Below are 27,067 nucleotides of genomic sequence, written 5' to 3' on the forward strand. Positions count from 1 at the left end.
GTTTCTACAAATTCATTGGCTGTAATGTTCCAGGGTCTGCTACTTAGGCCATACTTTTTTATTTTGTTGGATTACGAATCTTTAGAGTCAAAACCTATGTAGGTGGGCCGGAAGTAAAATAAAAACATGCTTATTTTTTAATCAATTTTAGTCTCAGATGATACAAGGGGACCCCCCCCCCCCCCCCCCATAACAAAAATGGTTGAAATTGGTGGTCAGGAAAAATATTTTTTCATTTCTCTCTATTTTATGGTGGGGAGAAAAAAAGTGTGTCAAAATCGGTCACCCGGCTGATTTGTAATCCAACAAATAAAAAAATGTGGCCTTACATACACATCACACTTCTGCTCTACACATGTACTGGCCCAAAAACTTTCCCTATTACTGCTGAAGGCAGTGCATTTGCAAACGAAGTGAATGTGCGGATATGTGATACTCAGAAACCGTGTTCGATCACCCATCACACTGAATCAAGGCCTAGTATTTAGCAATCATGATAATGATTATGTCAGTTTTGACCCACTCCCACGGCAAAATCAACACCATACATTTAGCTGAGTATGCTGCCAGTCATTGTGGCAAAAAATAATTTCCAATGTATTTCAAAGCAATGTTTGAAGTCCTTCCAAACAAAAATATCAATGTATTGTCGACCTGAGAAGTTTTTTCTCCAATCGCACTATGAATACATGTACATCTCAGGCGCCACGAACGATGGAGATGATATCAAAATGTCGCTTACCCTCAGCTACTATGCCTTAAATGGAACTACTTCATTTGGTGTGGTGAGTCACACTATGAGTCAAGGTTTACCACGGCCTCCATGATGGCATTGGTTTACCTTCCTGTGTTGTGACGTTTGACTGTCCATCATGCCCAGTGGATTGTGCAACAAGAGATACATATGCTTCTACCGGGCTGCGGACCGCCTTTAAAACCGGTGAGAATGGTGCCGAAACGAAGCTCTTATGATTGTGCGCTTGCGCGTTTATGAGTGGCGAGGTGGTATATGTTACCCTAGGGACAAGTCTGTGCGTCACATTTGAAACTAGCGGAACAGGTGCTGCATGGAGGTTATGTGCAAATTGTGAAAGAACGGAAATCGGTGCCGCGGAGCATTGAGCAACCTGTATGATCGTCGAGAAAGGCGTTACATGTACGACATCGCTATTCGCTATTGATCCCTCGACAGGACGATGTGACTCAGCTGAACAGGGGGAAAGATGCCTCGGAACAGGACGAACAGGTGCTTTTGAAACAGGGGAAAAGCGCGTTGCACCCGGGCTGTGTGTGGGGCTGTGTGACATATTTTGCTGTGAAGCTGTGGCTTCAATAGGGCTAAATGTAAGCGTACTTGTCAATTCACAAGTAGGTAACAACCCGTCTGAAGTAAATCTTGAAATTGGCCATGGCGACGCAGGTTTCTCAACAGACGTTTGCGCCACTAAAGCAGCCGAGGGTACTGCACTCGGTTTGTGCACCGTACGTCTAAGACCTGCTCGCCATGAATTTACCACGCCGAGATTTTTTGTCGAGTCCAAATGCCCCAAGAGGCCGAACTGCCCACTCGCGTCATATGACTTGGAGCAGTTAAGGACCTTGTTGGACGAACTTGCGCTGTCGGGTGAGGAGGAAGAAGGCACATTGTCTCCTGTGCAGCCCTCGATCCCGGTGGACCGAGAGAGCTCGAAACTGGAATTGGACGTCATAGAGGAAGATGGAGACAACCTGCATTTCAGGGGTCCCTCCCCTTCATCTGTAAAGCTGCAACTGTCCTCGGTATTGTAAATGTTGTACAAGGACATGTCAGTCTCATGGATGCTCCGTTTACGATTCGAGACGCAGCTATTGCGTCCATTTCCTGAAGCCGTAAGCTGCTCAAGTGGCGGGGTCTCCTCGTTGGGTGAGGCAGCTGTGTCCACCTCGAGACATTTACGCAGATAACTTAGCATTCTCATCCTGTTGTGCACCCCAGAGCTAGAGGACTCAATCGTCATGAAATCCAGGATATGCCTGGTGCAGGCGGTGAACCCTTCCCGGTAATACGCCATTGAACGAGGGTTTGCTGACGCTGAATTATCTGCGAGAATGCAAAAACAAAGATTGGAATCTAAAGCATGCAAATAACGATATACACGATACATATGAGGCACTCTTCAGCCTTGCTTTTATTAACCCTCCCCCCCCGCCATGCTTTCACCGGAAAAACTAACTAAATTTCGATCCAGTTACTACTGCCACCGCTTTCCTGATACGTGCAGTTCTTGCAATCATGATATCGATTATTTATGGATACGATCCGGTCACTTACCAAGTTTACGCCTTCCGATCCTATTCTTCAGGTGATTAACAGTCATTTCTAAAACGTCTGCTTTCTCCATAATGGCATCATTTGCCTAGAAAACAATTTAAAAAGGTAAGTGAGAATACTGTCTTAGAGCATCCGAAGGGTGGTGTTATATAAGGGCCGTTTAGACGACAGAAAAAAGGCCCGATGAGATCCGATCGAATCCGAATGCGGTCTAAATTTCCCTGGTGTAAACGCAAACCGATCGGGTCGCATGTAGTCCCATCGGGTCTTCAAGTGGTCCACCTCTTTTGCTGGTTCCATCGGGGCTAATCCGGATGCATCCGGATCAAATTTGGTCGTCTAAACGCGATCGGGCCTAATGCGGCCTCATCTGGACTAATTTTTTTACCTACACGCATGCGTATTGGATATGGTACTTCGGCAATACTTCCTTTCATTATAAACACGTGTATTTTCGCGGGAATTAATGTCATTTTGATTGTCAGTTTTATAGTAAGTTCTCTTGGCTTATTTTCATTATTCCAATATGGTGAAGGATAAGTTCACAGACACGGTTGTTTTCGATCTCATACATATTTGGAGCGATCAATCCATTCAGCGGAAGCTAGACAGCAGCTACCATAAGAACGAGCTTGCCTAGTACTATTATAACCCGCATTGTGGCGCTAAATCGGTGACGCCACCGCGACATTCTGCGGATTATTGGTGGAACCAAAAGAAATTAGTCCACATCAGTTCTCATTGCTGTTAGCGTCTAAACGGGTACATTAAAATGAGACCACATCCGGTCTGGAATGGGGTTCGATCGGATCGGATCGGAATGCGGTCTTTTTGGAAAGTGTCTAAACGGCCCTATTGAGTTCACGTTGTCACTTCTCACTTGCCAGGTTAGTGTGAATTAGGCGTGAAAAGATGACGCGATGGTGAAAAGGGACATCGTGAATCGTATGTAAAACCTAAACGCTAAAACTTATAGAGACAAAAATCAGATTCCCAGGTCGAATAGGTAGCGAGTTATGGTCATTTGTATGAAATGGCGGCCATCTTGGACACCATCTCGAATTCCACAAATTGCTCAAGGGCTACAACATGTCATCAAGCAGTTTCTGAAAGTAGAGACCCTCAGCTTCCAAAATCAACAGTAAAAAAACTTAATACAACAATGCAATGTTACCCTCTCTGCTCCCGGACTACGTTCTATCCTAGGCCGGATATATCAAAGTTCTGCAACGGTCCATTTCTGTTTTTTCCTGAAGGTGTCTCAGTCTGTACACTTACCGGTTTTTTCGCAAGCTCGAATACGAGACGTTTCAATTCCGTCACACTTCTGTTGATTCGAGCACGACGGCGTTTCTCAAGCATAGGTTTGTTTGTCTGCAGGAGAAAAAGAACGATTGAGATGTTTACAGTCAGGCGGTGGTAAATAGTTTCCACTATAAATGATCTTTAAATGGCATTTTGGAAGGTTTACTAATACCCTAAAGTTCCTTCGGTTCTTCGTCTGAGAATTTTTGTTCACGACGTTTAAGACAGTATACACTGCGAAGACTGTCTGAAACGTCGTGAACAAAAACTTTGTGGCTGTTTTTCTTGTGACGCAGCCATTCTCCCAGGGCTCAAGCAGCATTATCCCGCCCGGTAAATTAAAGATAAGATTCTCCGCAATCTGGGGGGAACAGATTGTGACAGAGGGTGATGGGGGTCTGTTCGATTGCATCTCCTCGACCATCGCGTGACGTCTGTACTCTACAACGTGACCCGAGAAAAAGAATCTCGAAATGTACAACATTACGAATCAGAGGCTTCCTTGTGGGAACAACGTGTGAGAATTTCATCTAAGTCAACAGAATTGTGGAGTTGGGCGTATAGACCCTTGGAAACGTCTAGAAGGTAAGAGTAGAAAGCGCGAAAGAAATTCAAAATAGGGAAATTTCAACCTACCCGATTTGAAGACATCTCCAATTCGCAGTCTTTATACTGCAAGCAATGATTTTTTGTGTTTAAGTAAGAGAACTAAGTTAACGTTTAGGCCGCGTCTGTTTTAATAAAGACAACCCTCGGCCTAAGGCTCAATTTATAAATTTGCACGGAAAGTAAAGTTGGTATTTGCCATAAGAGTAGCCAATGGAAAGAGCTGGATAATATCACACCTGACTAACCGCGCTTCCTTCCGAGACCCTTCCTTTTCGATAACTTTCGACGTATATGGTCATGATTGTTTCACAGGGCAGTCCTCCAAATTAACACATCCTACGTAAGTGCGTCATGGAATATTCCAGAAAGTTCACGAACGATTCGAAGCGACCCGTTGGTCCCATCTTGCATAGAAAAAGGTGTGTGATTCGTGGCATGGATGCTTCTCGAATTATCGCGAAACTTCCACAAAAGCCGCCGGTTGCTAGCAAATAGAGGCTTTTGTTTATATCTATATACGTTGCGAACTGTCCGAAACGATCCGTTGTTCCTTTTCTTTGAGACTTTACAAAAGGTGTAACATGTTGTTATATAAGGGTCGTAAAGGAGCGTTGCGATGGGGTAAACAAGCTTGGGGCGAAAATTGAATCATTATTACCCTACATGCAATTAAGACCCAATTTTGATTGCTGTGTAGATGTGACCAAAATTTAAAATTATTACACGCTGGCAAAGATTTCTAAAATCGAGAGACAGTAAAAATTCATGCCGATCAATCGGCAGCTCGTCGGGATCCCTGGGCACAGACTTCACGGTGGCTAAATGTATCGGTTTGGCTAAGGAAATGCGTGCTTACCGAGAGACCTTGAGAGGAAATGACGACACAAAGGAGCATACATGTTAAAGTAGGTTCATTTTGAGGGGCGTGAGGCCCGCATTTATTAATTGTATTCGATTGTACTCCTCCCACACTGTAATGGGATGGCCTGGTTTCTATTGTGTTGCAAAGGTAAACCTCCAATACCCTTATCCATCGTGGACTTGAATTGGCATGATGAAAGTCCTGATTCATTGGGCCTCTGGCACTCAAAAGGAGGTAGCTGTGAATCCATTCAATTCTGCTTTTGATGACGTTCTTGAAGTAATTAGCACTTTACTTAATGTTTAAACTGGGAATGTTTGACCTGAGTTAGAAAACGTGATTCCGGAAAGCATTTTGTGTCTTAAGAAGATAAGTGCAGTGATATTTTATATACACAGTAATTCTTAATTGCTCAGAACTAAGTTGAAGACAATCTTTCATGACTGTTGATATTTTTTCTGCATTAGGTTACTGTGACTACCTCCGCAATACCTGGCCGACGGGTCAAACGTGCTGTTGTGTCCAATTGAGCCCTTGGAGGACCATGTGTGGATCACAGAATGCTTGACATCACTTTCAAAAAGTGTCTGCCATTGAAACATGCATTAAATCACAGATGTATAGCTCTACACCCGTGATTCAGTCTACCGAGGCTTACTACAAAGATGTCTTGAGTATTCACACCCACTTCTGATGATACCCCTTTGTGGGTGGGCCTAATTAAACGTATGGTACATCTTCAGTTGTACAAGAAGGTATAGAAGACGTTATAGGCAAGGATAACCTGTATATTAGTCGACTCTAAACAGTGAAATCTAAAACTTGAGATCAGTAAGTATGTCAGAAAACGAATGCCGGGGCTGTAATACCCGAACACGACTCAATCCGATTGGCCTCTTGATTGTATCACATGGAATGACAATGATCGGACCAGGTCCTGCAACATTAATCATATCCTCGATCAGAAAGGCCTACATCATTACCGGTGTCGGAGTCCACTGCAGTTTTCTGTCCACCTAATTGCCCTGGTACAGACACTCGGGTAGGGACCACGGCTTTTCGTCTCATCCGACAAATTTTAGCGTCTTGAAAGCACGGATGTAACCCCCCCCCCCCCCCGGGTTCACAATGCTTGTGGCACCAAGATTTGCATGTCGGTAGGCCTTACTATTGATTCATCCCGAGTATTTATCGATAATGTAAGGAGAGATCATCCATGTCTCATTCCTAGAGGCAACACAAACTGTTCGGCCGGGTTGTTGTTTGCAACCTCCGACAAGGACCTATTCTTGTTATTTTGGCTCTAAATAACGACTCAACAGGCTGACTGTCAAAACGATGGGATTATGTTTAATGAAAGATTATTAGGGAGTGTTAGAAATCATACTGTGGTATCAAGCACAAAAATGGACCACCTATCCAAAATCCCCGGGTTTTTCGACACCCGTGTCTTCGCCGTGTGCAAGAAAAACCCGGCGAGCGCTTCCACCTATAAAATCGGTGTATTCCTGTTTCGCCTATTCCTGTTTCGCCTTATTCCTTATTCGCCTATTCCTGTTTCGCCTAATTCCTGTTTCGCCTATTCCTGTTTCGCCTATTCAAATGTATTGCTAACCTCCCCACAGACGTAGGAATATGAACCGTCCCTTACTTTAGTGTCAAAGGCTATCATTAAGAATAAAGTCTGAAATAATGGATTTAGCGACATGTCGATTATTTCAGTATTATTCGGAATAACTTTGGAAAATTATACATAGCTTACATCGGCTTATGTTTTAGCTTATTTTAAAAGGCAAGAAATAAAATAGTAAGAAAGTTTTACCCTTTCATTAGATTTGAGAAAGGTTTCTTAGGCCTGCATTTTATATTGTGGATTCTCTTTCTTTTGTCTTAGTCAGTAACTGGCTTCGTAATAGAAAGAATACCTATAGCTACATTGTTCTTTACTATGACATGGGTTTTACAGCTGATTTTGATCAAATAATTATGAGAATGTACAGTATTATGTATTTTTATCAAAAAGTCATGAATTCCTGTTTTTATAAAATAAGCGACTGCTTTACTCTACTTAATCGATTAGTTTTTACTGTGTGTCAGTATGGTCATATGGTCAAATAAGTCCCGGACTGTCCCCGCTTTCAAGGTGACTCTTTCAAAACGGTCATGGTATGGTTTGTTAACAAAGTTGATGGCATTTGATTAGTCAAATTGTCATCACATCGTTAACATCATCCAATTGTCCCCTCACATTTTCCCCATAAAATGGACATGCATCCCTAAGGTTCCCCCAGGGAGAGTCGATTTATTGTAGGGGTACTGGAAAGTAGGCGAAACAGGAAGTAGGCGAAACAGGAATAGGCGAAACAGGAAATAGGCCAAACAGGAAATAGGCCAAACAGGAATAGGCGAAACAGGAATAGGCGGAACAGGAATAGGCGAAACAAGAATAGGCGAAACAGGAATTTTGTAGGCGAAACAGGAATAGGCGAAACAGGCATACTTAAAATCAGCATAAGATAATTGTTAGTTGATCCGGCAACAGGTGCCGCTGCAGTTAGTACCTCTCATGTGTTTTGTAAATGTTGGAGATTAGAAAGTGTGTATCACGCATGCGCCGTAGGGACAGCAATTACAGAAATCGAACCCGCCATCTGCGCCGTGCTAAGGAACTACAGATTGCCGTGTTTCTTGCCGTGTTTCTTTCATGTGTCAAACCCGTGTTTAAATTAGCCCCATCGAGCTTGATGGGGCTAATAGACACGGGTTTTTACACACGGGTCTATTTAAGCACTGCAATTCAAAGGTGGAAGCGCAAAAACACGGGGATTTACTAGTTGGAAGCGCAACTTAAGACTATTGTGATTCAACACATGGAAATTAACACTTCTGAACCTACAGAAGGACTCATAAACATGCCTCAGTCAATAATGGAAACTACCAAGTAAATACATGTTCAACCTTTTGACCAATCTGGTCTCTCTTCTCCCAGTGAGAAGAACTATAGTTTTATACACACCTAGACACCATTGTTACCCATTACCTTGGCCATGTCTTCTTTAAACCATTTCCATCAAGAAACGAAAGCATCTCGACCAATAAAACCTCAGTTCAACTACTAGTACAAGGCCCAGCGCTATCACCATACTCTAAAACTAAAACATAAGCCTAAGCTATTTTCCGCAATTCGATTTCGAAAATTACCTTTACCAGTAATGGGAATTTGGAGGCGTAATCAGCTCTCACACTAAAGTAATAATCGCTGGCAAAAAGTCATCATGTAAACCGACCACGTGTGAACACGCAATTCTAATCATGAGCAGACTGATTACACTAATATAGATAGATAGATAGATTAATAGATATTAACCCCCAAATTTGGGGAAGATTAAAACCGTCGGAACCTTTTCGAGTCACCGTCTAGGCCAACGAGTAACTTCGCAAGAACGGCATCACAAATCGTCATTATAGCTGAACTGCATGCACAAAACCAGAGCGTCCCATGCGGCAATAGTAAGAAATTCAAACGATCGAAAGGTCCTTCTGAATACGGCATGAAAATGATAGACCTCCAATGCTTCGATGCACTTGATTTTACAAACCAGCAAGCCACATGACGATGCGGACAGTCTCGGAGAATTATGGAAGAGAAAAAAAATCAAAATCTTCTCCAGGGATTCGAACCCGGGAACTCGGGCGCAGAATATATCTTATATGAATGGCGATCATGCTTAATTTTTGAGAGATGAACCAGAAATTTTCTCAAGTACATGTAATAGAAGAAGATAACAAGACTAAGGTGAACATTGCCAAGAGAAAACGCCGCATACATAATCACGCACAGCAAATAAAAAATGACTTTCTTCCTGCAGTTGCCAACTAGAAGCCGCTCAAAGACGTTGAACAAAGATTACACACAAATGTTTGCACATTCTATAAAGGCGTATAAAACGACAGGCATTTCAAGCAGCCCAGTGGCCTTGATCCTGATCAAAATGATTTTCGTCCACCATTGCTTGGATGTTTGGTCCCATTCCGGGAAGTTTTGTCCCATTCTGGGATGATCGGTACCATTCCTGGAGCTCTTTTCTGTTCGAAGGAGATAAACTTCAAATGTCCTTTATTTCGTTAGCAGACGACAGAAAATGCCTCGCTTTGACTGAAAATGCCTCGTTTTCGTAGGATATTCGGTCCCATACCCTCAACCCTGATCATGTTTCTAGCAGACTTCTGAAGGGTGTTTCGGGCGTTTGCCTTTCTCTCGGCCATTTCTCGTGGTCTTTTTTTAAAACATGGACGCTTCTGTTTTTGTTCATGCAGTTCAGCTTTAAAGCTGGCATGTCTAGCTAATACTAGACAGGTATTGCATTATTATTTGGTTATTTTTAATGCTCTTGAACGCCAATTCGGAAAGGAGAAAGGTGTGCAGTAGCGGCTCTCTAAGGACCTCTCAAACAAGTAATTCCCGCAATTTCCAGCGGATATGTCCTGGCTTTAAGCATGTGCACTCTCGATAAGTTTGTCCCCGCATGCCATGCGTATCTTCTCTGACGTAGCCGGGGCGTTCAGCCTGAAGACGCCAGTCAATTCGTTTTCTTTCCTCTTGGCCAGAATAGCCTCTTTTATCGCCAAGAACACACAGGTAGACAGTAACAAGGGTGGCTCACCAATACCCTGGAACAAAATCAACGACCGGAATAAAAAGCTGGTGCAGAAAGGTGTATCGCTTATGATAACCGAGCAGGCGGTGCTGCTGGGAGATGTTTCTATAATTGCACAGGATCGCATGTCTCAAGTCTGACTACAACATGAGCCACACTGATGTGTTATGCCACGCATCATGCAAAATACCTTTGTTATTTTCAGTCCGATAACCTAAGAACAGACACGCGATTAAATACTGGTATGCGGATGAAGGCTGTTTCCTGCTCATCAATAAGGGGTGTTATCACTTGCAACTGATCTGATGAAGAGTTTTGACTTTTCATACCCAAACGATTTGTTTCCACTATCTTGTCAAATAATGGAGACAGATAAGCGATCCTCACCTTTGATGAGTAAACAGCCTTTGGAAATTCATTTTCGACACCTTTAAGGATTGTGACATTGAATTCTCTCGGGATGGTGTTGATCGTGGGGATCTTGTACGAGTGAGGGCCCCTTGTAAGAAGTTTGCCTTCTGCGCTGTGCACATTCTCCTCCATGGTGTGGAATCCACAGCCCTGGAAGAAAGGACCATCTTACTTTGATGGACTATTTCCAGGCTTTCAGTGATCGAGGTATCAAAGTGAAACACTATAGCCCAGAAGTACTTCGAAATGTGACACCTCTGATCTGTTCGTGCTCGTTCGGTAGACAAGCAAAGCAACGTTTTGTGTTTATGAATCTTGACGATGATGGGAACCCATCTCTCATATGAATTGACCGAGCTTTACCTTGTGGTCTCCTGTCAAACAGTCCACCTAAACCTGAGCGCAAGCCGCACCATACGTGAAGTACGCGCTGACCGTTCCCTAGCTCGTTTCGCAACCCCTTAATTATTTGCATCAGCACGTTGTTCAGCGGTCGCCATCAATCTCATCAGTGTTCTCGCAAATTTATGAGAAAAATGATTGTCTTACCATGACGAAGGCCCCCTCTATCTGGCCGATGTCGATGGCTGGGTTGATGCTTCGACCAACGTCCATCACAATGTCAGTCCTTAGAAGCTGGAAGAAAGGACAAGATGACACAAGGGCATGGCTCATTCGGCAGCCATCATGTAGCTTGCGATGGTTTGGTGTTATGCTTTTGGTTCAGCCGGCATGTAGGTCGGTGAATTACCGGCCAGGGCATTCTCATGTCTATCAACCAGATTGTCGAAACAACTACCGCTCAAGTCACCACAAACCCCGTATTTTTGAGGCATCTTAAATACCTCCTCATCCTCACTTATACCCGTCGGTGCTCTCATGTGAATTGACCGAGCTTTACCTTGTGGTCTCCTGTCAAACAGTCCACCTCAACCTGAGCGCAAGCCGCACCATACGTGAAGTACGCGCAGATCGTTCCCTTGCTCGTTTCCCAATCGAAGTCCTTGCCTCCCAAGCACCTGTAATGAATATGACCAGGGATTGATTGTGGTTCTCTACTTTAGCAAGCCTATTCTAGATTCTCGTAACAGGTATTGGCAGATGTGAGCCAAGTGGAACACCAGGATAGTTTAGAATAGGACATCAAAGCTTAAAATATGAAATAGTGGCCTTCCTGGACGTCATCTTGAATTTCTCAAAATCAAGGATGGCCCTGGTATGGATTCTCTAGTTTGGTATTCTTACATTTGTTCTGATGGCAGACAATCCAGCAAAGCATCAAACTCAAACGTACTGAAACAGATATGTTTCGTAATATCAAAGCCAGGAGAACACCGGACAGGTTAACATGGTCGAATAGAAACAAACCAGTTTGAAGACAAGATACTTACTTCCAGAATCCAGTTGCTGACAGATTGACCTGGTCTTCAAAAGCTCCCACCACCCAATCCTTCCAGCTTCCATCAGGTTGTTTGTTCTTGTACGGCTGCAGCCTTGCCATCAGCTTATCACAGGCGTTCTAGAAGAACAGCAAATGGGAATATTTATTAGTCTCAACATTTAAAATGGGAGCAAGAGTTTGCTCCTTGCAGGGAGGAAGGAGTGACTCGTAGTATAGGTATAGTATAGGTGGTACTCGTACGATGGTGTTTACTGTTGCATGATCAGTATTGGAGTGTGGGACTCCTAATCAAGAGGTCTCCTTTCTTACCGGACCCATGTTCCTCTGTGGGAACCTCCTTGTCGCTGCTTGGTCGCAAAATGTCCTAAGCTTTCCGAGTTCTCTACCAAGATACGCTAATGTACCTCGATGAAGACCTACAGGCCTACAACAGTGAGAGTAAACCTTACTCATAACATAACTGCAAGGTTTTATCTTACTTCAGCAATATCAAAAACCTCTCTTTACAAAAAAACTGTATTACTATATTACCTTGACTGCACCACCAAAAAGGTCAGTCGACTGACTGGCCATTGTAGTAGTAGTGTTTGGGACGATATCGGTGGATGTTTCTTTGATATGGATCAGATCAGTTGAGATGTTGAGCACCCTGCTGGCCACCTGGATCAGTTTTGTGTGTATGCCTTGTCCCATTTCGACCCCTCCGTGTGATATCAACACGCTGCCGTCAACGTAGACGTTTACTAGGGCTGCTCCCTACAAACCAATCACAAATTGATCATGAAGTTTGCCCATTTAAAACAAATATACATCTGTACAAATAAGGTCACATTAAGCAGTTGCATAAGTATGATTAGCCATCAGCATCTGTATTCATCTCAAATGCTGGTTTCTTGACAAGAAAAGCATGACAAATATTGGTCGATTCTGATTGGTGTATTGTAAATAGCTTATCAAGGTCGTTGATTGGATCATACAGTAGGCTTAATTAATCAACAGAGACTGTTGATTGGCTCATAGGAATTCGATTCTGATAGGTTTCGTTGAATGATGTACCTGAGAATCCGAAGGCGGGTTAGCCATCAAATTGTATTTAATAGCTGTGGCAGAAATTCCTCGTTTTACCCATTTGTGCTTCCTGTAATAGAAAAGTTGGAGGTGAACCCACATCAGTGGCACGTACTAGCAGATCTTAACTTCGAAAGTTCGTACAAGAAATATTACTCCAAAGACCGAAGTTTCAGTCTACAGTATATATTGTTGTGAAAGGCGATCACACACATACCTGATATTCAAACTCATTCTCTTTGCCATCATTGGCTTCCAGTTTGTGACGTCACTGTATTGTATATTGATAGTCTTTTATACAGTTGGACCAGTGAAATTACCTGTTGAATGCCTCAAACTCCTCTCGTGTCCTTCTGTAGTCAGATTGTTCGAGACACCCCTGCCAACACTTCCCGATGGTACAATTGTTCAGTACCGTACCGCTAAAGGTCACATCTCCTTCACTGAACAGGTTCACGCTTCGAATCTGGAAAAAGGCAGACAACAGTATTTTTAAATTTTTTTTAAAGGCACTTATAGTCTTATTCCTCAACACCTTTTATTATTGAAAACATCTTTCCTAGCACTCTATTTTACACTGCGCAGCAGCTTAACGTAGAGGTTATTTGGATCGTACTGAGACTGACTAGGACCCCTGAACTTGTCTGTAAGGGACTTTAGCCTGTGGTCTTCATCACGTGCCTTCTACGGGTCGCCAAACACATGAAAGACTGGCGTACAAAGGAGAATAAGAGTGACATTAAGAGTACATGATCAGTAAAGCACTTTCAAGGTATAACATTGCTTCACCTGTTCCTGTGGTAGAGCCAGTGCCTGGGCCATGTCATGAAGGATGTTCTCCATGCAAGTGGTCATTTGAGGGGCACCGAACCCCCGGAAGCTAGTAGAGCACTGTATGTTCGTATACCAGACGTGTCCTCTGGCATAGAAGTTGGGAATTTTATACCCTCCCTCCATGTGGACGAGGCCTTCCGCGAGTACCTGTAGATTGAGAAAAAAAGTGTGGTTGATATCCTTTTTTGATAGAGTATTCAAATTGCAAGATCATTTTATAATTTTCCAGCGATTGCGTTTACTGCGTCTCCACTTTAATATCATAATCCGTGGAGTTTCTGATACCACACCCTGCACACGATATCTCATCGCATTTGATACAGTATCCGGAATGGGGCTGTTTATGATCAAGTCACTTACAAATATCGATGAATCCGTACAGTACCCGGCGTTTAGATGCATATCAACTTCCAAGGCAGTGAACTTTCCTTCTTTACTGAATCCGACCTGAAAGGAAAATAAACCTGGCGAGGTTAAGCGGTGGCCTCAAATCATCCAATCGTTTAAATGAAAGTCAGTTCGTGGTCATAACGTGACATCAGCAAAGTTTGTTCTTGCTTGCTTACCTTATACTTAAATAGAGCTGGGTGTCTTTTGCCAGTGTTAATTATGTCCTCTTCTCGAGTCAGCACACACCTCGCAGGCCGTTGTAATCTGTGAAAGAACGATTAAGTTGTAGGCCAACTCACGAAATATCCCAGTGAAACAAGTCTTGTGATAAAGTGGTCTGATGGATGTTGGTCAATAAAAGCAGCGGCTAAAACGCAGGCGACGTCTCAAGGTCCAGATTCAAAGAGCACAGTGGACCAGTAGGCCTACACAGTAGGATAGTCAAAATGTAACGGAATTAGAAAGTTTCGATAACAATCAAACTATCATGGGTATCTGGAGATTGTAGTTTCAATGACTCACTTGTTTGCCGCCACTACGCATGGTCCCCACATAGCCGTTGTTCGTCTTTCCTTTCCACCAAATGCGCCACCTATGATGGAAGAAATTGAAATCTGTCTCTTTGATACTCTAAACGGTGAGACTAACTGAGGTGGTCTGGCCATGTGTGCCGTATGGAGCCGGTCAGGCTTCTGAGAGCAGTAACTGACTTAGATCGAATTTAGATGGCCGCAAAACAAAGAAGAGGGGGGGGGGCTGGATGGAATTTGACAGACTTCTGTTATCTTACTCAAGGACTTGAGAAAAGCAAGTCAAATTGTGACCGCTCACCCATTCGTTTCACTCTGACGTTGATACGGTTTCGGTTAACACCAAGGATCGTTGACATATATTCCTGTAAACAAAATAAACTAGGAGGAACATGTGTTGAGGTGCAGACTAGTCCTTGATAGGGAATACAACACTGGACACTATTGAGTCGAAGACCACCGGCAGTGACCAGCGAACGCGATTATGCATACTCAACGAAAGTAGCAGTTCAGAGTGGGACGTGAGTGGTCACTTTGAAAGCCAACATCACATAAACTATGATTATATAAGGTCGAAAACAAAATCAGTCTATAACCTCAATTGATATCAACTTTTCATTGGTGAAAACTACTTTTTCCTGTCCTTGTCGCCACAGCCATGATTCAACAATATCTTTAATTCATCGAAAAAGCATTCGTACTAATAGTATGCCAAGACAACCTTAATACCCAATTCATCTCATATATACTTACGCAGAGATTGGATGCACACTGCGTGCCTCCAATCAAGTCCATCTCCTGGTGTTCGCCGTTTGGAACAGCTATTCCTGCATTCGTCTCCATGTAGAAATGCTCCTGGGCGCCGGTCTCGAATTCACCTTCCAAAACATGATCAGCCGATTTGAATCCTGCTTCCAAATCTCCATTTTTTATTCGTAAATCAGGCTTCTTGTTAGGGTTTTCAGCCATTGCATCTTCGATGCTGATAATGGGCTTCAGCTCCTCGTAGTTTACCTTAACCAGTTTTGCTGCTTTCATTGCGGTCAACGAATCTTCGGCAACAATGGCACCAATCAAAATCCCCTCGCTGGTCACCTTGAACACAAAATGATGAGTTTCTTGGCGAGTATTTTCCGATCGTTCTTTCTGGCCGAGCGTGAGGCTCCCGTGACAGGCGGAGAGACCCTGTCGGCCTCCCAATTACATGCAATTCATAACCTCTACAGAGCTTTAGACATTACCGAAATACCACCAAATAGACAGCGAACGCTGAGGAAGAAAAAAAGGCGGAGTTTTGTTTTCGATCAATGTATACACCCCACAGCCGTTTTTAGCATTAATCCTATAGAGGTAATGGTAGAGAAAATAATATATCTTACCATTCTAAAAAGATCACCGAATTCCCCTGATTTCTGATAACACAAGAGATGCCTTACCTTCTCCGAGGCGAACAACTCTTCATCCGCATTGAACTTGTTCTTTCCCGGGACGTCATGGTGGTCGAGGTAGCAGACGACACCAGGAAGGTCAAGGACTGCAGACGGATCGACGCCAAGAATCTTGGCATGTGCTTTCCTGCTGAGAACTGGTGCAACGTACACCTCATCTGAAAGGAATCGTCACATCATTTTGCAGGCAAACATGATCAAGCATTTGTCTTATTCTGCTCTGTTCTGCACTACCATCCTTCACAAACGATTGCAAACCTGAAAATTGCCTGGCACCAGACTTAAGTCAGCCAGCAATTCGTGGATGAGGTTTGCCTGGCACTACATGTGTTTACTACCGTAATCCACCACATCTCAGACAAACTCTGACACTCTGGAGATGAACTATCATTATCTTCCACCTCGGAAACATCACTTAGATTTGAGCTTTCAGTTCATAACTCGTCTTGAACATCAAAGTTTACCTCATTATGCAAATATCGTCAAACTTACCCTCATATTTTGGGATGTCGTCAGTATATCGTGCATTCCCTGCCGTGCATTCGAAGGCAGACTGGTGAACCAATGGTCTTCCTACAGCATCAGCAATGGATTGTCCTTCAGGAACTTCTTCAAACACTTGTGTGGCGCGGACTGCACCCTTGGCTAACTCAGTTAGAACTGTCGAAGTAGTTCTCCCCTTCTTCTTAGATAAATCCTCCTAAAAGAAGCAGCAATCAAACTTGATTCGATGTGTGACTAGCTTCCCTTCTCCACGTTAGACTCACATGCAGACCAATTCCGATAGCCTATAGTGGTTGAGGCCTCTGGTCAAATGTAGTTCGAGGCCTTCGGGTTGCCCAACGCAATGTAGCCGGTTGGTCATCTATAGTCTACAAACTAAATATGCGAATAGCAATCTTTGGAGAACTTAAAATGAGATAAATTACCTTTGTTGACTGCATCTCATCATTGACACTGTGGAAGAACTTAAAAAGGAAGCCCGCCGCAAGTGTCTTCTTAAAGGGTGACACCCTCTCACCATTGGAAGGATGAATATCATTAAGCTCGGCCAACAGTTCTGCTTGCATGTCAGACAGAAGACTTTCGTCCCACAGCCTGCAATAGAGGATAATGCCTTGGATACCGTATTGGAGCCTTGACGCAGCCTTAAATGTCAAGACCGTGACAGATTCCTTGTGCTAAAGGGCCACGCCACGCTGTTTTACAACAACGTTCATCACCGATATTGGAGCAAAGTTAACACCTTCAGTTGATGTTTCATCTGGTAAAGCAAAGCACTCAGCCAAGACACTGCGGCCCAGATGATATTCAGCTTCGTAAGCTTTGGCTTGATGAAGCAGACTCGACTGAGTCAAAACTCCGCCCTAATGGTTCAGAAAGTACATTGAAAAACTTTGGATATCCTAGTCGAGCAGTCAATATTTGCATACCTTCCTATTGCCCCGGAGCCGGTCTTCCTGGCCATGTAGAGTGGGAATCCAAGATTACTGAAGGCAAGAGTAAGTTGCTTGACTCGAGCTGTGCCCGGCTCGAAGTGTACGCCCATCCCAGAGCTCAGGACAGACCAGTCGAACTCTGGTCGTTTACTGTGCTTGTATGTCCGATAGTACTCATCCTGAAGCGACAAATATGATTTTTACCAATTTTTACTAATTATCCTCACACTAACCGAAACCTTAACTCAAACATCAAATAGTTAATAGATAAGCTTACTCTTAACAAGGCCTTTGGCACAAAGAGAGATGTAATGCCATGATATTGATAAATGCCAATGTTGAAATCACCCACCAGCAATGAGTGTCCCAGGGCTTGAGAGATAAGTTCAGAATACGCTGATGAACCAAAGGGAGAAGACTACTCTGGAGAATACAAAACACAACCCACCTGTTTGGACAGAGGGATGATAATTTGGTTTATTATTCTCCCCGGTTCCAAAGCTGGCGAATCCTTGGCATAGAAGTCCATATCGAGAAGGAAATCTGGTGGAGAAAAGAATGTCTACTAGTACATGCTTGCGCCAAAAACGAGTGGCTAAGTTTGCCTCCCACCCAACTAAACGTTAACAGGCATGCATCTCTTACTGACCATGATAACAGAGTGTGTGTGTGTGTCATCATGAAATGTTGGTACCGAATGTAGGGTGTTACAAAACTGTTCCTCGACACATCTGCAGAAAGGACACGAGACTTTGCTGTTACATGCGCGCAAGCCTACCAACTCAGACAAGCACCGAACTGCACAAACCTACACAGCAACCTCAGACAGACTAGGGCTTGGACCCAATCCATACACCAAACAAGTGCATTACCTGCGGCGATGCCCCCATGGCGAGGACTAACGTGAAAGATGCTTGCATTGTTGTCTTTGACAGCGATACGCTACTGCGGCATACAGTTTCAAAGGTTTAAACGCAAGCGTCAAAGCATAAATACCTTCTTTAAAAGTCATGACCTTACACCCCACCGCTGCCAGCCATGTGGCCAGGTCATGGGAGGAATTTCTGCTTCCTATGTTCCCACCAATGGTCTGAAACAGAACGAATGGTTTATGTTTGCTCAGTATATGTAGCTAACTTGGCTGTACTCCTATAGCACGTTCTTATCAAGGAAATCGTCTGTCACCTCGCATCATAGCCATGGGCTGCCACCTTTGGTCTCAACATTTCCAAATTTCAAGTACTCTGGTCTCTCCTAATGCTCATGGATCCCTCTGCTGATGGCATCTGTGATGTCGGTGGCTGTAGACTCTAGACCACCAATGGTTGTGACCTTTCTATCCAAGCAATCAGCCGTCTTGTTGTAACGAATATCTGAGCGACCAGGAATTACTCACCCCGATGTTCCGTATCTGAGCGGCTGCAATTCTGTCTAGCATTGCTAAAATTGCTTTCATGCACCGGTTCTTGTATCCTGGAACTGGAGTTTGAAAAACAATTAAGATAACTACCTTTTTAGAAAGCAATTATCCCTTAATGTATAACTACATGTACTCTCAAGTGGATCCAAAGCCTCCCTTTGGCCAATCAAAAATCCTCTTTCATGTTTCTTCGTCGCATGATGACAGGTCGAGGGCTACTGATTGGCTGACATCAATTATGTTTGAGAAATGTAGTGAATTTAGATGCTCACGGGTGATACACGTCATCACAAAAGGAAGCCAACTCATTGAACCGAAGCTCACAAAGCTGCGTCAAAAGTGTCCATTTTAACTGTACCGTCATTAAGTCATCAGCCTGACAGCCAATCTTACGTCGATCAGCTGATCTTCAATTTCCAGCAGGTCTACCGGTCTAACATTTCTTACTAGATTTTTGTATGTAAGACATTAAGTAAAAGAACGTTGTCCTACCATCCTCTAAGACGTCAACTAAGTTCTTCAATTCTGCCCGAAATTCGCTGATAGTCAACATGGACCCAAAGGCCGCGTGATTATTCTCATGAATCACAGTCTTCTCAGGCGTAACGTCTCTTAGTTCTTCCATGTTCGCCAAATTAAGAACGACCAGTGAAGATCCTTTCTGGAGGTCGTGTGCTGGAGAGAGAGGGAAACACGTCCAGTAAGGGCATCATTTAGCAGATTCGTCCAGTACATCTCATTGTCATCAGAGTCTTTCAAATATTTGTTTTCATGTATAACTGCATCCTTTGCAAGGCCAGTGCCAAATAAAAATCACTTGTCTTCCCACGTGAAATACATGGTCCAAGGAATACCCTGTCACGAAATTACGGGCTGTCACGAGAATTCATAATTCATTGAATATTTTCAAAAAATCAAGAGGGTCTGGCTGTGCCGAGAAATGCACTTCTCAACCAGTGACTGATGCACAAGTTTTGTCACTGCAGCTAAACCTTAGCTGACCTTAAAGAAGTAGAAATAGAATATTATCATCCGTGTAGGATGTGGAGCCCAGGTGAATGAAAGCAAACGGAGAACTAACCAATGGCTGTACAACCTCCTACGACCTTCGCCTGCGGGTGCTCCTGTAGAATGGCCGAGGCTTCTTTGATGTCTGTTGTTTGGTAATAAGTCACGTTTGGGCCTTTGAACTTCAGTGACTGCCTCCGGTAGTCTTTCAACTAAAAATAGTAAATATAAAATGTAAAAGGTAAAGGAGGAACTCTAATGAATGAACGTGTTCTTGGTAAGCAATTTCTGGTGCGATTGATCACCCTCCGATAGTTCTATACTGATATCACATCGCGATCGAAAGCAAAGATGGGGTACCACAAGACATAGAGCCTTACATAGTCACATAAACATCTGGCATGTCTAGAGCAGTGCGAGCGCTCTTACCTTATATTGGACGAACTGCCCATGGGAACGTTGAAGAACGTGACGCTGGCAGATATTGAGTGAACTCATACCTGTTTGATAGTTGCTCCAGCAGCATTAATTCTTCAACATTTGGCTGTTGGGCTTGGTTGCATATAATGGCAAGCAATAGTAAGATGGTCTATCTTCTACCAATCTATCTCGGCGAAGCGTGTTTCACATGGTCAGGGAGGGGGTTGTGGTGGGCATGGTCCAACCACTCTACAACCCACCAAACTATTTCAGCGAAGTGTGGTTCACGTGGCCGAGAAGGGGGTTATATTGGACGTGATCCACTGCTTCTACTGCAACGTATCACTAACCTCTAGCTCACTTGGAAAGATGAAGTCCTGTGTCTCGTCAAACGGGGTGAATGTTCGTGGGTCGAACGTTGGTGAGAAGACAATATTCCCCTCGTGTTCCGCCATCCCTGGCATGTTCATGCAGCAGTCCGACCCTTTACCGCAAGATTCCTGGAAAAGGAATATCCATGGATCAAAATCTACCAAAGACTGAAGAACAAAGTTGGTAACATCTACTTGCTGGTAGGCCTATATTAGAAATGCTGGAGACTTTAAAAGTCAAACTTGGTAATACCGAAATCTTGAGCAGCATGACCAAGTGCGGATCGATTGCTTAATTCAATTTTGGGCGGGGTTGTTGCTACTTTCGACGAACGACTCTCTGCTGTATGAAATGTTTTGCATTCACTTCGGTCACATTTTGGAGGAGGTACTCATTGCAAAGACAGCTTCGGCGATCTGTGACCTCGACATCAGTATCAAAAGACAGCCGCAACCGAACTTTAAATTCCCCTGATTGTAATGAGGCAAGTTTGGAACTGACCTTGGCAAATGAGGCATTTGCGGATAGAATAGATCGATAGCCTGTACACCGGCAAAGGTTGCCCTGTAACGCCGTCTGTATCTCTTCAAGGTCTGGCTTGGGGCTGTTCTTAAGTAGAGCGTACATCGACATCACCATGCCTGGGCTGCAGAAGCCACATTGGACTCCATGGGCTTTGGCAAGCCTTTCCTGTGGTTGAAGTGTAGACAAGGGTGTTCTTAGAAATAACATATGATGCCGTGCAACTCTTCTTGCTTCAGCTGAGTCAAGCACCATTGGTGCCTTTTTGTCCAATCAGGAGCACCTATTCCTGCTTCACCAACATAAAGCAAGCCCAAGACGTTGTCGGCAACAACATTCCCCCAGATAAACAATCTAATGGTTTGGTTTTAGGTACAGCGACCAGATTCTGGACTTAAACAGAGTGATCTCCAGCGTGAAAGAAGTTGGTAATTTTGGGTTGAATTAGCAATTTTGGTGATTTTTTTGTAGTGCAAGGTATTTCAATTCAATTTGATTGCGGACATAGAAAGGGTATTGCTCCGAACTATTTAGATGACGATGTTCAGACTAATACACTAATCCTTTGTCTATATCACCAACAATGAAAGCGAAATGGTCTTCTGAAATGGATGGAGGGCTACCTGAATCGGGTGCAGCTTGGTTCCAGTGTTACCAATACCCTCCACAGTTGTCACGGCCTTCCCGTGTAGGGTGCAGAGGGGGACGAGGCATGCCATCACTGCACAGTGCCTGAAGGATAACGTGTGTCATGTAGAGTTAGTTTACTCGCTTCTTGCAACGAGCGTATCTATGGAGACTGGAGTTCTATGGACATTTCTGTTTGGTGTTAGAGGGCATATAATGACGTCAGAATACTGATAACTTGGTTGTTATAAAAACTAACATCGCTGCAGTTGCCGACGTGCTTATATGCGTACATCTTAACTCATCGAGTATAAACCGGTGTGCAAGGGATAGCAGTCCTAGGGCTGATAGTCCGTGTAACAATAGCCCGCATTGCTAAATGCTTTGGTTAGGGTTAGCGGTACAATAGATCATGCTGCTTAATTGATCAAATACAATGCTACCGGACTATGACTCCAGGGGGACTATATCCGCTGTCACACCGGTCATTGCTTCAATAATGAGTGTGATGAGAAGAAATGTTCGTTCAATTGCCTCCTCAGTATAACCTTAACTCGATCAATACCTGCGTGTGATTACGAGTTTCATCAATAAAGCAGCGAGCCTTCGCATACTCCAAGTCTTACCTTATTCCATTCGGGTAAGTGGCCTTCCAGGCCGGATGCTGCTCCGATATCATGACAGTACATGCTCCACACCCTCCCTGACCACAACCAACCTTGGTGCCGACCAGTCGAACTTGAAAGGCGTTAAGGGCTTTAAATGTTTTGACTTTGGATTGGGTCCTGGATACGAAGGATGGACAACGTCTTTGATGCAGATAGGTTTTATAAGTGGTACCAAATATGGTTATGCTAATTAGCCGTAGTAGGTCATAAGTACTATTCAGTTAGGATGGCTGGCAGAGTGGTATGTGAAAATAAAACATTAAACAGTCGAAAGAAGATCGCGTACCAAGGATTTAAATGATGACGTGTAGCTAATGTAGACAAGCATGGATGATGACAGTTCGTCTGAATAGATTTGACAATCAGAAGCCTGTTCCGCCAATAAAGGAGACCCAAGCATCCTGCAGAAACGGACTTTTGGACATGCTTTTATGAAACCCAAAGGATACGTCTGTTCCGCAGGTACCACAGCAGTGTTTGTTCGGGGTCAGCATTTCTTTCCACGATCTGAAATGAAAGCAATGTCAGATATTTCAGTGTTCCCAAAAAAAGGTGAATCAGTGGTGAGTCAGATAAAATATTTTGCCTGAGTTGAAACAAGAGCTCCGTCCTTGTACTTTAGGACTGTAGGTCAGTAGAGGCACGAGCTACATCGTCCATCGTCTGGGGGCCTTTAAAGAAGCAAGTGTAACAAAATTACCCTAATGCTGTCAGTTGATGCATAAGATATACGGTAAAAAAGGTACAGGAAAAAGGTGTGGAAAAAAGGTACAGGAACTATAAAGGTACAGGAAATACAATTACCGGAAAAGAGGTGCCGGAAAAAAGGTACAGGAAAAATCGGTCTTGAAAATCACATCCAATCAAGTTGACAGTGTCCCTCACTGAATTAGTTAACATGCGTAGTCCTCGAGATAATTCGGTCGTTTACGATCTCGAGCTGGCAATTTCCGCGGTGTGGCGATTCAACGGTCGGTTGAATCCGTAGGTTGTTGGTAAACGTTTTCAGCGCCCGATGATCGAGATGTAATGGCACTGCGATGAGGTGTCGTTGGTTGTCTCGTCTCGTTTCCTTTCAAGTACCCGACGAACTATTCGTCTCTGGATCTGGTTCGGCGTCGTCATGGAGGTTTCCTCCTACATCTGGTGACGAATTAGCTGACTCTGGAGACGAATCGTTCATCTCTCGTAACATCTCCTCCCAGCGATCGATAGCAGCATCCGGTACTGCGTTGTACTCGATCTCTGGCTGGTTATTCTGTACGATTGCGTTAACTAGTTTAAAATGACTGGAATCTCTGTAGATTTCTTTCCTGTCGGACGTTTTATCTGGCAGCAATACTGGACCTGTCGATTCTATACACAATATAGAAAGCAGGTTCGTATGCAGTTGACCATTTATTACGTTTTCGCTGCTTCACCAGTACATAATCTCCCACGACGAAACTATGTCTTCTCGTATTGCGATTGGTTGACTGACGTTGGATTTTCTCCTTAATATATGTCTTGTCCGTCTCAGCTATCGGATCGTCTCCAGGTTGTGCTAGTTCGACGTAATCAAGTCTTGTACGGACGTCCCGGTTCATCATAGCTCGATATGGTGACACACCAGTCCCAGGATGTGGCTGAGACCGGTATGCAATCAGCATATTCTGTAGAGCTTGTCCTCTGTCAGCTGCTGATAGGTTTTGCAGATGACAGATTTGTTCCGTCTTGTTCAGCATCTTCATAAAACTTTCAGCTTCACCATTGGCTCTGGCATTGAGTGATGTAACCTTGTGATGCTCAAATCCTTCTTCTTCGGCAAATTGTCGAAATGTCCGGCGTCCGATGTAGATGGTGGTCCGTTGTTGGAATCTAGCTGCCTTGGTACCCCATGCGTTGCAAACATCTTGCGCAGCTTTTCTATGGTAGACTTAGCACTCGTCGATGCAATCTTCTCAGCTTCAGGATACCTTGTCCTCTTATCGATGACAACTAGGTTAAAGTGACTATCTGGGTATTGTCCACCAAAATCGGTAGCTACATTATGGCCTCCGATGGCTTCTTGGGTATCTCTGTCATCTTCACAGGTTCCTGGCGATGTGACTTGGTTGAGACCTGACATTCCATACACTGGCCAATTATCTGCTCTCAGCATCTGCTTCATCTTGTTCACCCCCAAGTGTCCCATGGAATGTGCTGTGTTGACAATCTTCTTCTGCAGGCTTGTTGGCATGACTATCTGGTGCGATCTGAAGACCAAATCTTCTGCCTCAAATAGCTCATCTCTGACACGGTAGAATGGCTGTACCATAGGATCTTATCAGTATCTGTCCCAGCTGCTAGTTCTGATGACATCTTTCAGTTTCTGTAGTGGACTTGACATCTTTGTGTGTGAGGTCCCGCAAAGGCTCGGTAAGGGATGTACGGTGCAACCTCTCATTGCGGACACCCATGGGACTGGGCGTTGGTGTCCGTAATGTAGAGGTGTCCTTAATAGGTAGGTTATGCCATTATTGTCCAAAAAGTGGATTCATGTGTATGAACACGGGGGTCGTGAAGCTAAGTCTACGTACCGGGGTATTACATATTCCATTGAATATTGAATATTATCTACTTCAAACAATTTGATGCGATTTATTTGCGAACTTGAAATTACTTTATTGTAATACTTTATGGCATTTCTAGTGGAGGTCATATTAATTTGCCAACATTGATATATGCAGGTTGTGTCGGTACGCTACATACTACATAGACAGCGTACATCTTCAAATGAGTTCAGCCTCGTTACGAATTTTAAATCTTGAGGATTCTCTTGTCTTCAGGGCTAGCCGACTGTAAACAAACTGAAATGAAATGTCACCAAGATGGAGATCAAGCTGTTTGGATCTCAGAGAACCCTTAACACACCCGATATCCAGGTCCTGACGGTCGCTGATGTCAAGGTCAGTGTGTCACCTGACCCAGTGAGAAATGAGCAAGGTTTTATCCTCAATGGTTTCGATCATGTGCTCTAAGATGCGATCTTCCATGCCTGCACCAAAATCACATTGCCCAGCTTTTTCTCGGAGTCTGGCTGCATAACCAACCTTGCTTTCTCCACAAATGGGCCTCATTGTGAGAAATATGTAGCGTGCAGAATGTTTATTCTTCTTTGGCGTGAAGTACTTGTTCAATTTCTCCTTCAGCTTGACGTAAACATCACCTTCACCTGGATCTGGAAGGCTCTTATAGCTAGCTGTGCTATCTCCTTCCCACCGTAGATGATAAGGGCATTTGCTTTGTCCTGTGGCTCCTCGATCTTAAAAAATCTAAATTCTCTCTCGATTCCCTCCAACCAGTCCTCCCACGCTTTGCCCGTCTCTAAAGGATTTGTTCAGTGGGGATCGAAAATGTTGCTGCTTTAAGGTTTTTGGACTCTGCTTGGACCTTGACATTGACGGCAACTGGGTTTGGATCTGGCGTCGCCATGCAGTGTCCAGGCGTTTCTTTTTTCCATCGTGTTTTCTACTGCTCTACGGCGTGCAATGCAGTTGGACTTGGGGTTCTATGCATTCGTTGTTACTCCATGCATCTCTTTATACCATTTTCTCGTCGTCGCCATTGAAATGTCTGTCCTAGGAGGCTCAAGAACAGATCAGAAACGGACTCTTGATGTTAACAAATCAACATGGTATATTTGATAGGCCGAGTCTATTTGGCAAGCGGCTCGCCGAACAGGGCAAAAATACTACCCTCTTTGGCGAGCCGGGGGGTTACAACATGTTGGCCAATCAGAGAGCAGTGACGTCATATTCGAATTTATATGCGCATATTTAGCAATGGCCGACTTCCCGCTCTCGATTCAATTTCTGTTACTATACTCGGGTTTTGGTCAATAATCCATGAAGAAGCATGTACATGTACATGACAGTATGTATTTACAAAAAAAGTCATAAACGTGATTTTACTGATAAGCATGTTAAATGCATTAGTGTGCATTTCTAAAGGCGTTTCACTGTAACTCCAGTGTTGCTGACCGTGTTGCCACGAATGATAATGAGCTCGTGGTTGAATATGCATGAGTTCGGCTCTCCATCTAGGGCAGAAAAAAGGCGCTGTTTGGTAAGCCGGGCTTGCCAAATAGTCACTTCCTATTTAATAATCGAATCTAAAAACAAATGGCAGTACTTGTAGTATCATAGCATATGGGCGCAAACACCTACAAGATTTTAGAGGTCCATGTTGGATATTACAGCTACGTCCTTGTACTTCGAACTGTGGGCCTTTCTGCTGGTCTGTTGGCCTAGCTGTGGACGAAATTGAAGCCAGAGCTACGTCGATATACTTCGTAAAGTAGGTCTGCCTCTTGGCCTGTATAGAAGCAAAAGCTACGTCCATGTATCTAGGAGATTTCAAACCACAGACTTTGCTTAGATTCATGGTTTGCAACCCACGAACACATTTGAAAAGCATTTTTGCATCCCATGAAAAAAGACACCCGCTACGAGCATATGGTATGCATGGAAATTTAATCATTTACCAACATCACATGAATTAATCGCCTTGTTTCAAACCACTCACCTTTTTCCCGTTCACATAGAAGACGAGCAAAGACTGTTGATCAGAACCCAGTATTTCCATGTTGCCTTTCTGAAATGATACCACAGCACTGTACGTGAATCGTCCTTTCAAAAACTATGCATATCCAGAATTGATATATGTGTTGCCTCAATTTTATCATGAATTAACATAGATCATAACCGGGCACATGTGATTCAATACACTGAAGCAATTATTAT

General features: G+C 43.7%; 2 protein-coding genes across 2 annotated transcripts; both read right to left on the minus strand.

The window, feature by feature from the left end:
• Positions 1 to 1,174: 1,174 nt before the first annotated feature.
• LOC135497194 (uncharacterized) lies at positions 1,175 to 4,267 on the minus strand. The gene is made up of 5 exons (XM_064786940.1): positions 4,253 to 4,267; positions 3,590 to 3,685; positions 2,312 to 2,396; positions 1,515 to 2,080; positions 1,175 to 1,207 (listed from the first exon to the last, which is right to left on the minus strand). Exons 1-5 carry the CDS (start codon positions 4,265 to 4,267, stop codon positions 1,175 to 1,177), a joined length of 795 nt encoding a protein of 264 aa, XP_064643010.1.
• Positions 4,268 to 5,151: 884 nt separating this feature from the next.
• On the minus strand, positions 5,152 to 27,067 carry LOC135496689 (xanthine dehydrogenase/oxidase-like). Its single transcript, XM_064786156.1, has 29 exons — positions 26,850 to 27,067; positions 22,754 to 22,811; positions 22,263 to 22,374; positions 21,633 to 21,741; positions 20,989 to 21,177; positions 20,466 to 20,615; positions 19,769 to 19,907; positions 19,180 to 19,362; positions 18,664 to 18,746; positions 18,264 to 18,357; positions 17,716 to 17,810; positions 17,262 to 17,446; positions 16,758 to 16,926; positions 16,321 to 16,528; positions 15,817 to 15,986; positions 15,134 to 15,475; positions 14,682 to 14,745; positions 14,373 to 14,442; positions 14,027 to 14,114; positions 13,821 to 13,907; positions 13,416 to 13,607; positions 12,947 to 13,092; positions 12,615 to 12,696; positions 12,090 to 12,314; positions 11,548 to 11,675; positions 11,058 to 11,175; positions 10,706 to 10,792; positions 10,133 to 10,306; positions 5,152 to 9,758 (listed from the first exon to the last, which is right to left on the minus strand). Exons 1-29 carry the CDS (start codon positions 26,907 to 26,909, stop codon positions 9,579 to 9,581), a joined length of 3,987 nt encoding a protein of 1,328 aa, XP_064642226.1. The 5' UTR covers positions 26,910 to 27,067; the 3' UTR covers positions 5,152 to 9,578.

The sequence above is a fragment of the Lineus longissimus genome, chromosome 12, assembly GCF_910592395.1.
Source record: "Lineus longissimus chromosome 12, tnLinLong1.2, whole genome shotgun sequence".
Taxonomy (NCBI): domain Eukaryota; kingdom Metazoa; phylum Nemertea; class Pilidiophora; order Heteronemertea; family Lineidae; genus Lineus; species Lineus longissimus.

Coding starts and splice junctions, on each gene's coding strand:
- LOC135497194 (XM_064786940.1), bottom strand. Junction 2,397..3,589: donor TCGAGCTTGCGAAAAAACCG/GTAAGTGTACAG, acceptor ATTGTTTTCTAG/GCAAATGATGCCATTATGGA. Junction 2,081..2,311: donor GATCGGAAGGCGTAAACTTG/GTAAGTGACCGG, acceptor GCATTCTCGCAG/ATAATTCAGCGTCAGCAAAC.
- LOC135496689 (XM_064786156.1), bottom strand. CDS start 26,909: ATGGAAATACTGGGTTCTGATCAACAGTCTTTGCTCGTCTTCTATGTG. Junction 12,697..12,946: donor GAGTTTGAGGCATTCAACAG/GTAATTTCACTG, acceptor TTTCTATTACAG/GAAGCACAAATGGGTAAAAC. Junction 10,793..11,057: donor GTTTGACAGGAGACCACAAG/GTAAAGCTCGGT, acceptor CCTTTCTTCCAG/CTTCTAAGGACTGACATTGT.